Source organism: Ostrinia nubilalis, chromosome Z, assembly GCF_963855985.1.
Source record: "Ostrinia nubilalis chromosome Z, ilOstNubi1.1, whole genome shotgun sequence".
NCBI lineage: Eukaryota > Metazoa > Arthropoda > Insecta > Lepidoptera > Crambidae > Ostrinia > Ostrinia nubilalis.
Genome location: NC_087119.1, coordinates 24,116,220 through 24,133,072, shown reverse-complemented (window position 1 = coordinate 24,133,072; position 16,853 = coordinate 24,116,220). Strand labels below are relative to the sequence as shown.

The 16,853-nt window shown below is 37.6% G+C and overlaps 1 protein-coding gene and 1 non-coding gene across 2 annotated transcripts in view; one reads left to right on the top strand and one right to left on the bottom strand.

Annotated features, from left to right (window-relative positions):
• The window catches only part of LOC135086707 (laminin subunit gamma-1), an 82,729-nt gene extending 69,978 nt beyond the window's left edge, over nucleotides 1-12,751 (top strand). Inside the window, exons 20-30 of the mRNA XM_063981485.1 lie at nucleotides 7,222-7,339; nucleotides 7,488-7,729; nucleotides 7,846-8,050; nucleotides 8,157-8,394; nucleotides 8,472-8,674; nucleotides 8,901-8,982; nucleotides 9,104-9,192; nucleotides 9,625-9,754; nucleotides 9,864-9,957; nucleotides 10,210-10,370; nucleotides 10,847-12,751. Of these exons, the coding sequence (XP_063837555.1) occupies nucleotides 7,222-7,339; nucleotides 7,488-7,729; nucleotides 7,846-8,050; nucleotides 8,157-8,394; nucleotides 8,472-8,674; nucleotides 8,901-8,982; nucleotides 9,104-9,192; nucleotides 9,625-9,754; nucleotides 9,864-9,957; nucleotides 10,210-10,360 (1,552 nt within the window). The 3' untranslated portion in view covers nucleotides 10,361-10,370; nucleotides 10,847-12,751. The remainder of the gene's footprint in view (nucleotides 1-7,221; nucleotides 7,340-7,487; nucleotides 7,730-7,845; nucleotides 8,051-8,156; nucleotides 8,395-8,471; nucleotides 8,675-8,900; nucleotides 8,983-9,103; nucleotides 9,193-9,624; nucleotides 9,755-9,863; nucleotides 9,958-10,209; nucleotides 10,371-10,846) is intronic.
• Nucleotides 12,752-15,394: 2,643 nt separating this feature from the next.
• On the bottom strand, nucleotides 15,395-15,467 carry Trnaa-agc (transfer RNA alanine (anticodon AGC)). Its single transcript has one exon. It is a non-coding gene; the product is annotated as a tRNA-Ala (tRNA).
• Between the last annotated feature and the right edge of the window lie 1,386 nt (nucleotides 15,468-16,853).

Here is a 16,853-nt window from a genome sequence, read left to right as displayed (position 1 = left end):
CCAATACTTCAGCGTAATATGCGTGATGCCGAAAGAAAGGTATGCCAATAAATTTAAGCAAATATTTTTTTCGGCCAAAGTATAATAGTGCGAAAACAACTGTCAGGCTAAACAATAATTTGTGAGTTTAAAGTACCTATCGGCCAATGTGGTTTGGCCAAATGAAATTTTAGGCGTACCGAGGGGCACCCGATCACACGACCGCGCTTGTGCCGATTAATTTTATACATTTCCTAATACAATATTGGAATTCTAAAAAATTCCTAGGAAAAGTATACATTTCCTAGGATATGTGCGTATTAAAAAATCTCTGAAGCAATATTTTATACATTTCCTAAATAGCTTCGGAATTGTTTACATTTCCTAGGAATAGTATACAATTCCTAAAATTCATACATTTCCTGTAACATATACAGTCGTGGTCAACTAATTAGGGACGTTAAATGACTAAAACACAAGACCGTCTCTCCAGTCCCAAAAAAAAATCTTCACGAGGCTTTGTAGCTTGTGCCTATTAATAACAAGTAATTTGGCTAGTATTCTAAATATTTAAAGGCCAGAAAAGAAACTAGCTAGTCGCGATCAATATTTTTAAAATAAATAAATCATTGCCACAACACATTTATTGACCTAGGGATGGACAACTAATTAGGGACACGTAACACTTTCACTGTAAATGTAAATAAATTGGAAATTGTTTAAGTGTTTATTACATAAAAAGTTTTCATTAATAAATATAGAATACAAAACAAAATCATCAAACGTATTTTTATAACCAATATGGTTGGTTTTGTTGGTTATAACCATTTGACATCGGCGCGGCATGGATGCAATCAAATCATTACAGGTTTCTAAAGAAATATTATTCCAAATACCATTAAATGCCACGAAATGCTGATTTTTAGTGCCAGTACGTTGAGCTGCAACTTTTTCCTTCGTTTCATACCATAAGCTCTATAGGGCTTAAGTCTGAGTTGTTTTCGGGCCAATCTAGTACCGTCACTGACTGTTGCGCTAGGAATGATTAAACAGAGTACGCGGTATGTTTTGGGTCGTTATCGTGTTGAAATGTTCATGAGACTGGTAAGACTTCTTCAGCATACGATAGCATCGTTTTCTCTCCAATATTTATTTGTATTGGAATTGCTCAAGTTTAACTACAGTTCTTTTTATAGGTTACACTCTATGTCCAGAAAAACAGTCCCAGATTTTTATTTTGCCGCCTGTATGTTTCACCTGCTTCTTCGTTTACTTTGGTATCATTTCGGACTTTACAGGTCGTCGCACGTATTGTCTGTCATCGGATGAAATAAGATTTATCTTGATTTCATCAGAAAACAGCACATTTATCCATTGAGCAAAAGCCTAATGTCCATACTTTCTTGCAAACGCCAATCTTGCTTCTTTGTGTTCCATCTTCAGTAGTGGAACTTTTCGAGGAACTCTTCCTACAAGCTTTGCCTCCACCAGTCGCCTTCCGACGGTCCTCGCAGATACTCCAGCAGTCGGTTCTGGTCCAAAAATCTCGCTCTTGATCAGAACGAAACCCTTAAAGGGGTCTCTCTTTGCGAGAGTGACCATTCTGCGATCCATCTTGTGGGGTTGTTTTTATTGGCCTCTTCCTTCTAGGCATACTTTCTGTGGTTTCATGATTTTGAAATAAGCCACTGCATCGTAGATTCATGTTTTTGGAACATTTCAGATGATCTGCAATTTACCGGTATGGCCATCCACACTGATAAAGATTGATTATAACTTAGCGCATTGTTGCTTTTCTTTCAGCCCATTACCTTTAATAATTTGATGAGTTTTTAACTCGCAAGATAAGAATACCGCTTTTCAAATTGACGCCGAAATTACAAATGAACAGAATAAAAGTTATTACTTTTTATTTTTTTAATTTAGAAGGAAAAACTTAACCGTCCCTAATTAGGTGGCCAGACCGTCCGTACCATAATTACCGATTCATGTGATTTGATTAAGATTTTTTATTAAGTTAGTAAGTTTTTTTGTTGTTATTGTATTCTGTTAAATAGAGTACTTGATAGTCAATATGTTTACAAAGTAACAACCAGTAATATTGAATGAAGCTCACAATAATAGGATATGAACACTTAGTATTGCTTAGTATTCTATCTGTCCCTAATTAGTTGACCACGACTGTATATGGGAAAGGTTTCACTCTCGTATCTCTTGATAATTAAAAACTATGTGTTGTTCTGCATCAAAATCCGACTGGTAGGTATGTAAGTAGTTTTTGAGGAAGACGTACTCGTAACAAGCACCCATCATCTAACCATGAAAATTTTCCTTTCTATTACTCGTACATTAATTAGTTCAATGGAATCACCAGTTAGCTTAAAATTAAAATTTGGATATTGGGTAGGGAACCTTATTCGTTGAACTGGTAACCTTGATGCACCCCAACCATGAAGGGTGGCCATGTTCAAGGTCAAAGAAGGGTCCAGTGCATTTAGCATTTAGCTACTAACGCGCACTTTGAAGTGATGAGTATGCAAATATTTAGGCTGAGTTGCACCACCTTATTTAAATCGTAAATAACAATAAGGAGGCGTCCATTAATAACGTGAGTTTTGGCTATTTTTCAACCGACTTCAAAAAAGGAGGAGGTTCTCAATTCGACCCGTATGTTTTTTTTTTCTATGTTTGTTACGCGATAACTCCGCCAATTATGAACCGATTTGAACAAATCTTTTTTCGGCGTATAGGTAATACCTCAAGGGTGGTCCCATTTAAATTTAATAATAGAAAAAACAACCCCCAAGGGTGGAAAATTGGGGATGAACTTTTTTATACGCAATATCTCCGCCGATTATAAATCAATTTGAACGATTATTTTTTTGTTGAATAGGTATTATCAAAAGGGTGGTTTCATGCGAATTTGAAGAAAATATTTCACCCCTAAGGGTGGAAAATTGGGGATGAACTTTTTTATACGCAATATTTTTAATTTTTAGTTTTTTTTGTGTTCACGCATTTGAAGTCGGTTTTATTTTTTTAAAAAGGTAATTATTAACCCCCCAACTACTTCGGCCCAGTTTTTTACTTTTAGTACAATTTTTTATTAAACACGGTACAGGGCCTGTGTTCACAAATGCAGACGGAGGATTTACTATGTTTGTTGTGGAAAAATATTACGTGATATTTCTCGACAATAACTAAAATGTATAACCGCCATACCATGCAAGTTACACATATAAATTAACATAATGATTAAGAATGTTTATTTGAACAGACGTCAGGACCTGTTCAGCGTCCTTCGCGCTGAACAAACCGCTGACATCTGACGGACGGCGGCTCTCCAGCCGGCGGCCCGACGCCCGACGACCATATACCTGTATTTAATTTTATTGATATAGTCCGATGTCGCGGCGTCTGCTGTCTGAAGCTAAAAATAAATGCGTCACATAGGTTTTGCCATTATCATTTATTATTACTGATTTATTATTCCTGAAGTAGGTTCGATAGAAACGACTACAATTTATTTATTTATTTATTGCTATAGTCCCAGTAACTTAAGTAGGTAACTACTTGCACGTACCCAACTGGGTACATCAATCTACATACTTTATAGCTAATAACTTTTCTTAGTCGTTACCTACTTAGGTATATGTTATCTTATCTTACTTATTTTATTTATTATACAATACATTATGCTTAGCGTATCTTAAAGCTAAAAATGTCGTCGTCCTTCTGTCGAACCTGCGCAAATTACATCTTACATTATTTTTCTTCGACTTTGAAAATTGAGCAAATTTTCTTAGTTTTGCCGACCTTCCATAATCTTGGATGATAAAATAAATACTAAATACTGTACTAAAAGGTAAAAAAACCAAACGTCTCGCAGTTACCCTTATATCACACATATAGATCACCTTATTTCTAAAAATAAGTGAATAAATAAGGAAAATTACCCTTACACTTGGGAAACGCCTAGCTACGCTGGACATTTTTTGACTGGAGATATTTTCTTATTATATTTTTGCTAAGCATTTTAGTCAAAAATCATACTTAAAAGGTTTGCATGAAATTTAAGGGTGGAATTTGATATAGCTTGCGATCTCTATCTCTATATATTTTTAAGTATGGTTAATTTTCTCCCCATCCATTTAGATTCCGAATTGAATAAATTATGAAGTCAAAAGAACACAACTTTTTTTTATCAATATTAAAGAAGTTGCTACATAGTAGTTGATAAATATCAGCTAGCATGGAAGACAGAAGGTAGTCTGTGAATTATGATTGATACAATCGTAGAGAAACCGAGAGAATATTCAAATCTCATTTTTGTATTTGCGTTTGCTTATGATACAACTGCATTAAGAACATTTCAGTGATACTCATATTATTATACACGTCACGTTACATCGCGGTGTTGACAACTCCTTCATCCCAAATATGTAGATGAGTACCACTTGCTGTATGTTAGAACATGTTTATTTGCATAAGTAGGTAAATAGACCGGTACAAACATACTAACACCTGTTGCTAGGTTGAAGTCATGTAGAGTACTGTCTAATACTTTAAACTAATGCAATATTTCATAGGTAACCGTATATGAAAAACATTTATTTTACCCAGCAACCCTCTCATTTCATGATCTCATCCACAGTCGCACCCTTCCCAAAATACCTGTTACTATGCAAAAATATCTAAATGTGTACAACATCCCGTCTGGCGCTCTTAGTTTACTCCGTTTCCCGCTGTAGCGCTCCAATCGGTCACTGTTTGTGAGAACCCCGACGGGGGCGCAGGCCGCATGCGCGACTTACCCGCGCATGCTTTGTATGGACTTAGGGCGCGGACACACGTGCGGATTTATTGCGAATAGTCGCAATTAGTATGCCTGTTAAGTTATTAAACCAGATGCTAAAGAATGTACTAGCGTTGGCAAGCGTTAGCTCTCTTGTGCTTACTAACAAGATGTTGAGAACCAGATACTGACTCTATCTACATCACAGCAAAATTACAGAGCAAATTGTCACAATAACAAAACTTTTATACGTTTGTTATGTATTAGTTAAATGTGTTAACGAATGTTTTAGTCGTAGAAGGTACTAAATACTTTACTGACTCTATGATTGCAAAAATGAAGATCAATTACAAAAAAATGAGCCCCAAAATTTTAGAAGTACATTGACCATAACCAGTTTTTATGTGTAAGCTGCATTAAACTCTATTTAAAAAGCTAATTAAGTAAAAAGATATTTATAAATTATTTATGACCCATATCTAATTTACTTGACTTGACGCAAGTATGAACCTGGCTGTAGGCTAATAGCTAGGTATAGGATAGCTCTCGTCTGAGCCCGGCGAGCGTTCCAGACATTATCGATCATTGCTTTCTGATGGTCGTATCAGCAGTGACAATTATTTTATTGCTTGTGTAGTGATTTACGGTAAATAGTGAAAAATATGGAGGCTATTAACCGCATTCATCTTTCCATCATCCGAGACGTAGAGTCTTTATTGAAAGATCTCACTCATGAGATCGAAGTATTTGAGTATGAACATATGGCTCTCTGCGATGACGACTTAGATGTTCCGGGCAACATGATCGAATTTGAGTTCTATGAGCTTGCCCAAGAAAGTGTAACTTTGATCAGGGCGCTCTTGGAAGAGATTCGGCACCTTTTCGACAATCTGCGTCAAACACTTTGGTAAACAACCAGAGTGTTAAAAAAAAAAAACGTAGATCAGTGTATTATTATTTCGTAGTATTTTAGTAGTATATTCTGTAGTTTATTCGTCAGTGTATTTCGTGACTGTTTTCATCAGTAAAAGTATAATAACATTGTGTAAGATGCCTAAAATGTGTAGTTTTCGTATCGTCTTCGGCCGGCACAGCTACAGGTATGTCCACGTTGCAAAATATTTACCTCATGTTGTGATACTTAAGTCTAAACAATTTACCTCATTATTCTCCATTCTCAAGTTAATAGATAGACCGATTAAATAATACTACTTAGATATATTCATATTCATATATAAATATTTTCGCTTGTTTAGATACAACCCGCTGCACCCTGCTCCACCACAAAGAAGGTATGTGGAAGATGGTAGTTGTCAAATACCCATAAATCACAAATTTTCATTGGCAATACCTCCGTACCCACTCCCAATAAAAAATATTGTTTTATATTACGATGGTTGGTGGTGGAGTTATCTGTTATTAGGTGATGTAGCGGGATCCGGGACGCGTTAACTGAAATGTAGTCAAGAAACATTAAGAAAATTACGTCTGAATAAATAACGTCCGTAATTTTCCTTAATTAGGGCATTTATTTCCGGCGATTTATTGATTTGACCCGAGCTGATGGAATATACACCTTACGGGCTCGGCATTTGGCTTTTATTCGCTTGATAGGTAGTTGCCTGCACTTCTATGCCCGGTGCATCGCAGCGCAGCGGCGCAGGTAACGCGCATCCCCCATCGATCCAATGCGTAGGGGTATGTACTATGTACTCCATTTTACATGGCTGAGTATATAATATAACACGTCTATATTCTCTTTTCTTCATGCTCATGCTATCGTATTTCATGGTTTATCATATGTCTTCACATACCTACACTACAATATCAAATGTTTTACATAGGTAACATACTTAGTAGGTGATGTTTTTTCAGACCACGTTTTACACTATTACGGAAAATATTAGTTGTTTTCGGAAATTAAGTAACAGAAAAAGGATTTACCTTAACATTACTACTTTCGGTGTTTTTAATGATTATTTACATGTAGGGAAGTTCCTATAAGAAAAAACATAATTTACATCTACATCAATGCATTTTACAGAATAAAGCTTATACAAAGCTTCGATCTTCTCCTATTTTCTTCTGATACTGTTTCTACATAGATCTTTCTTTTGCCTTCACTTTTTTGGGTTTTTATTAGCGGTCAAGCTGTAGATCTTGACAAGAAGAAGTTGCTACGCGGGAGAAGTGGGCAATAGTTACAACTTATTTTTTAAATGCCTTTTAAGCTCAATATTAGTTTCAAGGCAAGGGCAATAAAACTAAACAATTTCTACCTATTGTGTGCACTTCAACTTGTTGAGAATGAAGATCACGGCCATTTAGCTAAATTGATTGATAAGCGACCCAGATTTGCATCCCGCGTGCATCAAATGTTGGGGAAACGAGTACCTACCTACTCACACATTGATATTCTTCTTAACGTTAATTTATTTTTTATTCAGGAACATGCTGTTCAAGATTGAAGACGAGAGCTACGAGGGCTACGAAGCTGTGGAGAGAAGCAAGGGCAACGTCTCCAAGGCAGAAGACACCATCGAGGCTGCACAGAAGGAAATCAACGTAAGTCCAAGTTTCATAATCCTATAGGTAAACGCTACAAAGCCAATAATTTTATTAAATTGCAAGCTTCATTAACACATTTTTGTGATCAGATATTCTATACCACTTTTACTTGTTTTTCTACATACAACCATATTTGTGCCTCTAGAGCGCTCTTGAATATCTGGAGGGCGAAGGCGCCGCAGCCTTGGCCAAGGCCCGCGACCGCTCCGACCAGTTCGGCAAGCAGTCCGGGGAAATGTCCAACCTGGCCAAGGAGTCTCGTCTTCTGGCCGAGAGACTGGAGAACGAGGCCAGGAACATCAGGGAGATCGCTGAGAAGGCATTCAACAGCTCGCTCTCCGCCAACAAAATTGCTAAAGATGGGATCACTAAGCAGGCAAACATCAGGTAACTTGCAAATGATGATCTTTTAACGCAATGCTATGTGTTTTTCAGTAGCAACGATATAAAGTTTTGTACATAATCTTTTGGCAATAAGCAGTAATTTTCACCTCTTCCTCCAGCAACGAAATCCAGATCCTGAGCAACGAGCTGAATGCAGCTAGCGGGAAGCTGAGCAGCATGGCTGAACTTGCCGAGCAAGCGCTCGACCGCGCCAAGAAGGTCTACGACGAGGCTCTGGGCCTGTACGCAGAGGTCAACACCACCATGCTGCCCGACATCAAAATCTGGAACCTGAAGCAGGACGCCGCCGAAGTTAACAAGACCGTAAGTTCTTTGTTATAAAGTAGCAATTACAATAATGGTGATATTCAGCATTACTATCTAATGTATATTTAAACTTAGATTACTAACCAGTTGCTTTAACCTGCAGATTGATAGCAAATCAGCAGAGCTGGATCGTCTCATTGCCGAAAACGAGGAAACTCTCCACACTCTCGACACAGCTGTAACTCGGGGAAGGGAGCTGCTGGACCAAGGCCACGACAGACAGGACGAGCTCAACGACCTGCTGGCCAAGCTGGACGAGCTGCAAGCGCAGGCCCGACACGACGTGGAACTCACCAACGCTACCTTGAAAGAGGCAAATGAGATCTACAAGACGCTTAAAGGTAATCGCGTTCTTCCCAGTTTTTAGAAACTTGTGTTCCTTTCAGAATAGTTCAATATAAATCATTATATTTTGCAGAATTCAGCGACCAAGTGACGGAGTCCCGCCAGCAGGCCAACCAAGCTGCTCAAGAGGTGCCCAGCATCCAAGAGAAGGTAGCTGCCGCTGAAGAGAGCATCAACAGCATCACTGAGGAGCTGACCGTGGCCAGTGACCGAGCCAAGGAAGCCAGGGACATGGCGCGCCAGGCGCAGATGGAATACGCCGAGAAGGCCTCAGAGGTATTGCATTATATTATTTTAAGCTCGCTGGTATGATTAAAATTCTTGCCATTTCTTCCCGTTGTTCCAAATGGTTCAAATCTAAACTCATGCGAGAGAATACATGTCACATTTGCTAGCGTTCAACACACCATGTGCGAAAATATGCATTGCTTAGAGAAATCTTTTATTACCTTAACATGTTGGTGCTTATTTTAGAATTCTGACATTAAAATTTGTTCTGCAGGCTGCTCATGAGATCCGCAAGAAGGCGTCCTCGGCCAGAGCTGACGCTTCCAAGCTCAGGGATGAGACCGACAAACTGTCTAGTAAGTTATTCTATTTTTTTTAGTACCAGAAATACAATATTACAAGCACTGTAACATTTTGTCTCTCTTCTTTAAGTCATGTGCATTTTGTGCTCACTAATTGATTTGATCTTCATTGCAGCGCGTGTTCAAGGAACTGCTAAGCAAATCGAAGATCTGGAGAAAGAAGCAGCTGATAATAAGCAGCTTACAGGCGACGCGAAGATGAAAGTACGAATTAAGTTACATTCCCATATCTGTATATTGTGCCAAAGCGAGGGAATTACATAATGTGTGTGTGCTCATTCATTTTGAAACCTTTTATGACGAGAAAATAAAATCAATAATGTACTCCATTGATTGTCTATAGTCATTATTGAACGCCCTAATCAATAAACGCTGTGCGCATGTCAAATAAGTAAAAGCTCCGCACATGCGCAATGTTACAGCGCAAATCAAACCTAACTTTAGGCTGATGGTTTGCAAATAATAAATTTAAAATAGACATAGTACAGTCCTTTTTCTAACTACTCTGAATTCAGCCATAAACCATTAACCTCTCCTATCAGAATGATTACTTGTGGTAACTAGTCATCATCATACCTATCATACATAGTTATTACCGGTTGATCTTATCACTTCTTTATATTCTTCTCAATATAGGTCGGTCAAGCCAACACCGACGCTAGAGAGGCTGACAAGCAAGCCTCTCAAGGTCTTGAAGACCTGAAGATCATCATGGAGGAACTTCAGAATCTGCCTACACTGGACGACCAAGCGTTGGATAGGCTGCGTAAGTTTCTTACCGTAGCCACTGATCTTCCATGATCAGAGAAGTGAGTGGCTTATTTGGATAATCTAATTTTTAATTGTTCTTTTTTAACTTTCGCTTGTCTTTACAGAGGAAAGCTTGGACGCAGCTGAGCAGGCCTTGCGGGCGGCTGACCTTGATGGCAAGATCAAGTCGCTGACAGAAGCAAAGAACAACCATCAAAGGTAACAGATTAATTTTAAAACAGTGTAGGTAGTTCCTGAGTTGCTGGATCTAGATTTCTTCTTCGTTTTTTCTACTTTTTAACATACACTTATTTTGGACCAAGTTTACAATTTCAAACACTTGGATGCATGAAGCGCACAGTACCGATCCTTAAGGAATTCCTTAACGGAGGTTTTGGTCCAACAATAGGAGTTGATGGAAAAAATTATCGAACGATTTTTCGGTGGTTGCTAACACCATTTTTGTTGCAGGTGGATGAAGCAGTACCAAGAACAGCACCAAGAGCTCCAAGGCGAGGTGGACAACGTGAAGGACATCATGGAGCAGCTGCCTCAAGGCTGCTTCAAGCGCATCGTGCTCGAGCCCACTGAGGCGCCCAGCCGTCCCGCCTACAGCAACTAGACAGCACCAGGTAACCATCACTCAATGACGAAGCGTCCCTTACTTAGACGGGCCCTGTATCAAACTTGGTCGGGGGAACCCACATAACGTTAAAGGTTCAAGGAAACACTTTACAACTGATACGGTAGTAGTACATACGCCCCTGCTACCATCATCATCATCATCATCATCACCCTTGTAGGCATCATCTATATTCTCGTCTTCAAGTTTAGCAAAGTTTAGTTTTACAAGGTTCTGCCGGGATATAATCATCAAACACCATATACATCACCATCATTCGGCAATCTAAATACCTACATCATCAGGTCTCAATCTCCATCGCAAGAGCCTCTGTAGCATACCAGAAGCAAATGGAGGAATTTACACTTATTTTCCCCACCCTGGCCAGACAAGACAAGTTTAAGTATAATAAAAGTTGAAACATTTTCATCTTGCAGGTAGAGACGAAAAGAGGCTAAGTGTAAGAAGATATTTTCTTTTTTACAGGTATAAACTGTGTGCCTGAATACTATCAGGAGCGTCGGAGATACGTCGACGCAGTGATGCGACTCTCATGAATACACATAGTCACACATTTTAGAGTCAGTAATTTGAACCGTGTAGCTATGATCGGTCATATAGTATCATAAAAATAATAAAAAGCACAAAAAAATAGGTTACTTATTTTCAGTGGGGACCTCCGGAAAAAACAACATTCTGAGGGTCTTAGCTCTCGATTGATTGTAAAAAAAAGGGGGCACCGCGTCATTTACTCACTAATATAAACGTAAAATTACTGACTCATACAACTAATAGTCATTGATGTTGTGTCCATATAATAATCGTAATGATACTCTCAAGTTTTAATCTCACTAATAATCTATCCAAGAGGCTACCAATCCTAACAATGTTGTACTTTGCTGTACCTATTTTAATTTGTATTCAAAAAGAGGCGACGCTCCCAACATCCCTGTGCCTTGAAACTTGTTCTTTTTTTTATTTTAGGTTAAACATGACGAAAATATTTGTTATTGTATCAAGTCATTATAGTTTTAATAAAGTTTTAACTTCCTATATTATTTCTCGTATGAAACCTTTTTTACATATTTTTAGTAGGAGTGTGGGTGCTTGAGCAGAGCAGTGCTGTAGAGTTTCAGTACGGAGGACATTGAGTACTTTTGTCTGATATACTTAAAACCTACCTTCTCGATATTTAACGTCTTTAAGGCATCACTATTATACCTACTATTAACTTCTATTACAAGGTCACTTAACTTGCAGATATCCTGAAGAAAGAAAAGTTGCACAAAAACTCTACCGTCTACCCTGCTTAGGCACTCCCGCTAGCACTGACTAAATTGTAATTACAATTAAAGCATCATCGATGCTCTATTTTGATAAAAATATACATTTACCTTAGTCCCGTTAATTTACTAGTTGCTGATGCTTTTAGAACTACAAAAATATTAATGATTCCATTGCCCTGGCAATTTAGGTTTATTTCGTGAATTTATTCCATGTTCTACCTATAGCTTCTATTATGAGAAAAATGATAGGCAACCGCGTTATGTTTATATTTCAAAAAGTGCCATAGGATTGTAGTGACTTATCTTCTTTATTATTGTGTACTTATGTACAGTCGACGGCACATCAGCCTCCTATTAATGGTGAATATTCCCAATAGATCGTGGAATTTGTGCGTCTTGTAATACGGTTCAAAATCGATTATGGTAGGTTGGTGTACTATCCACTGTGCTAACTGCATTTATCCGCATTTTTTGTACTTAGAATAGTATATTGTAAGGTCTTAAATATATCAAATAGTAAATTACTCAATTAGTAATAGCATTTTTGAACAAAATTCACCTTTTTTCATAACTTTGCCGGCTATACGGGGTCAGCCTTTTTAATGAGTGCCCAGGCAAGTATTGCTGAATAAAATTGTAGGTATCATTTTGTAAGTTAGTACCTACCTACTGGATCACTGCTTAAAACCACTTGTTTGTCTGTAAAACTATAAGTATAACTATACATTTTAATAATAACTCTGAATACACATTCATTGTAGTCACTTTGATGTCAAATTTTATCCAATTTAATAATAATAAAGCACGGACCCATTAATGTATTTTTAAATTATTTCACAGTGCCATTATTATGTATTCTGGTACAATTGTAAATATTTTAGTTAAATGTAAATATATGATTAAGTTCAATTTTATTGCTTTCATTAGGTTTGAACACTATTTAATCAAAACAATCGGTTCAAATATTCCTGGATTCATATCGCCAAAGAAAAAACAATATAATTATGTACGTGTATTTAGTTTTTTTGGATACTATTTTGTGCTTTTTCTGAATGATTTTGTGAGTTTATTAATATAAAAATGTAGTTTATTTATTTGCATCAAAGGGTTTTATTTCACAACCTTCTACTAAATTTTTTGTGGTACAGTCAACGTCAAACAGTGGTTAAATAACCACTTGTCATTTGATATTTATCAGAAAAAATGTTTTTAAAGATGACCCACGCTGAACTGTCCCACCAAACTCAATGACAGGGGGGCGCTACCATCGCTCAACTATATGGTTTCCAACATGGCAAAAATCGGAACCAGCGATCCGGTATTGACGGTGGCGCCCCGCTGTCAATGTCATGGATAGGACAGTTCAGTATTTTGGAACTATATTGTTAGGTAAGCTTAACTTTTAGTACATTTTTATCTATTAGTTTACATTTTGTTAATATTTAACCATTAGTGGCAAAATTTAACAATTAGTTAAATAAATAATAATAATAAATATCCTTGGACATTTTACACTGCGCCTCTAGTCCCAAACTAAGCAAATCACAAAGCTTGTACTATGGGTACTAGACGACGGATATAAACATACTTAAATACTTTCTTTTTTTTTGTAAATACATTCATTATTATAAATAGAAAACACCCAGACCCGTCACAGAAATTAAAATTCATCATTTCAATTTCTGCCCGGCCGGGAATCGAACCCGGGACCTATCAGCATAGTAGTCCGTTCTGAACCACCGTTTGGTCGACGTTAGTTATTTTAACTATGAATCAAAAAACTGGGCCTTAGCAAATCGAACGCACAGCGTTGAATAGAGCTCTGAAATTGGTTTGTGTGTCACGTGTGCGTTCAAGTGCACTGTGAGACCTCAAAGTAATGTTTGTGAATACGGGCGAAAGATTTCGTGCTGTGTCCGCAGCCAATCCGCGTTCCGGGCTCGCTTCCTCCGATGATATTTATTTTTTTGAAGTTACATATTGCGAATCCGACATCCCTAGGAGAACCAAAACTGTAGTGAATAAATAAATAAATAAAATAAATAAATCTTTGGACAATTTCACACAGCGCCAGCTAGCCCCAAAGTAAGCAACTTAATGCTTGTGTTATGGGTGCTAGCTTAACGGATATACTACTTACATATATACTTTTTTTTTTAAATACATAAATATTATACATAGTCACACCCAGACCCGTCACAGAAATTAAAATTCATCATTTCAATTTCTGCCCGGCCGGGAATCGAACCCGGGACCTCTCGGCATAGTAGTCCGTTCTGAACCACTACACCAAACGGCCGACTGGTGATAGTATTGGCGCCCCACGTTAGATGTCGCTAGTAGTTTTTTGTCATTAGATACTACCGCCCCACTGCAAGCTTAGGCTCTTAGGGCGCAGTGGCAAACATTGAAACTAAACTTGGAAGCTTGTAAATCGTGCCGACTGTTTAATAAAATAGTTTCTAGATACTCCCATGACATTTTAATTGAATGAAATTGAAGACTGTTTTTAACTTTCATCTAAATGAGTATAGATAAATGAATCTAGTTTAGTTAAGTTAGGTATTTTTCACACAAGATGAAAATCAAAATATCTCATAAATGGTTGACTTTTACATAAATAAATTGGTTGCAAATGACCTGTAGGTACTAAAAACAAGAATTAAAGGCATGGGCTACAATACGTACGGAGTTATCTAGATTTTACTGTATCAATTAAGTTCGATTCGTAGCAGGATGGCGAAAATCATAGTAAGAACACTACGAATCATTTTCGTAGCACTTGCAGCGAAAATATCAATTTAGAATATTTTTTCTGAAGACAGTTTGTTACTTTATGAGTAGGCGCACACCGTTGATTTTTCGTCGGCCGATAGTTTAGTCGGGCAGTTGATCAGTATGGGCATGTATGGGAGTGCGCACACTATGCCGATTCGATTTGGCCGATTGTTCATACAATTTAAAATCGGGCACAACTATCGGCCAACTAAAAATCAACGGTGTGCGCCTACTCTATAAGTTTGTAAGGCATATTGATTCTAACAGGGGAGTATCTAGGGGTGCCACCTAGCTAAATGCCCGGGAACAACCACGTCTAGGCTGGCTCAGCGCGGCCTGCTATTTATGAGCAAGAGCAGCGTCGACACGGAATCAAGAAATGAGGTTCACCAATAGGGGACTCTGGCAGATGAAATGAAAAAAATAAACAATTTTATGTTTATTAAAAATATTTAAAAAGAACTTAGAGAGAGGTAGTAACTTTTTGTAATAAGTTAATGTTTTTTTAATACACCAAGTAATGCCCATTTAATATGCCACTCTTTAACATTTTAGCCTAATACTAAAAAAAAATATTTTGCGACTTGGATAATAAGTAAGGATTTTTAAGGCAAGCATGGTCGCTCTCTTTTAATGCTTATAATTTATTATTTAATAGACCATTTAGTTTACAAATGTGGTGTTGTATTGTGTTCAAAAGTAAAGCGTGGTGAAAACTATAAAATTTTAAAAAAACCATACCATTTGAGTGCCTAATTAAAACAACGGCACATTCAAACCATACATTTTGATGCGAAATTGCACTTTAAACTGCAGTTGTTTAAGATGTTTGTGTTCAGCTTGACGTGCCGTCGTCGTTTGTCGTTGCAGCTGATGGCTTACCTGTTCGAGTATATTAAACTTAATAAAATAATATTACTTTTCAAATATCTGTAAAAAAAAGCAAAAGCGTGCGCGACGTAGATTTTGGGGGAACCGGCTGGTATCGATCCAGCTACCTCGTGCATGCTAAGCAAGCGCTCTACCATCTGAGCTACGGCTCCTTACTGTGAGCGACGAAAAACAGCATGACATACGACCTTCTTGTATCAACTCGCAGTTCAAAATGTATGCTGATGACTTAAAAATTTATCGCGAAATTAATAATACTGATGATGTGCATACTTTGCAGGTGGATATTGGCAAGGTTCAGGACTGGTGTAAACTTAATGGCATGGTTTTGAATACGGGTAAATGTTTTGTGATTCGATTTACACGAAAATTACTTCCAATTACCTCAACCTACTTTATTAACGAGGTCCCTTTGATCGAACTTTCCAGTTAAAGAGATTTAGGAGTGATAATCGATAGCAAATTAAGTTTTAATCAGCACATAGATTCTATTATTAAAAAGACCTCTAAGCTCAGTGGCTTCATCGCACGACAGATGAATATTTTGAAAGAACCTCAGATCACAGTTGTTATCTTAAACAGTCTAGTCCGCAGTATACTGGAGTACTGTAGCCCGGTGTGGAGCCCCGACTACCAAGTCCATTCAAATAGACTGGAGCGTGTACAAAAACGCTTCTTGTATCATCTTAGCTATTCAGATAACATGTGTCGTTCACTACAGTCCTATGAGGCTCGCCTTTCACACTATGGTCTTACTCCATTGCACATCCGTAGGAAAGCTTCTGATTTACTTTTCCTTTTCAAGGTCGTTAATGGTCTTATCGATGCCCCGGATATACTGGAACGTTTAAAATTTGCCGTACCTCGTAGTAGCAGCCGCGTGCAAAATCGTAAGACGTTTTCTATCCCTCCGTGCAGGACTCGACTCGGTCAGCACTCCCCGTTACATCGCATGTGTACTTGCTACAATTCTATGCGTTTTGTCTTTGACATCTTTTTTGGTTCTCTCGTCTCCGCCAAGCGCCGTATCAATACGGCTATTCTTGATTTAAAATAGTCTAAAATAATTAACTTTTTAAAAAAATAAAACCGACTTCAAATGCGTGAACACAAAAAAAAACTAAAAATTAAAAATATTGCGTATAAAAAAGTTCATCCCCAATTTTCCACCCTTGGGGGTGAAATATTTTCTTCAAATTCGCATGAAACCATCCTTTTGATAATACCTATTCAACAAAAAAATAATCGTTCAAATTGATTTATAATCGGCGGAGATATTGCGTATAAAAAAGTTCATCCCCAATTTTCCACCCTTGGGGGTTGTTTTTTCTATTATTAAATTTAAATGGGACCACCCTTGAGGTATTACCTATACGCCGAAAAAAGATTTGTTCAAATCGGTTCATAATTGGCGGAGTTATCGCGTAACAAACATAGAAAAAAAAAAACATACGGGTCGAATTGAGAACCTTCTCCTTTTTTGAAGTCGGTTGAAAATGCATTCACTAGTCTAAAATTAGTCTAAATTTTGTTTAGTT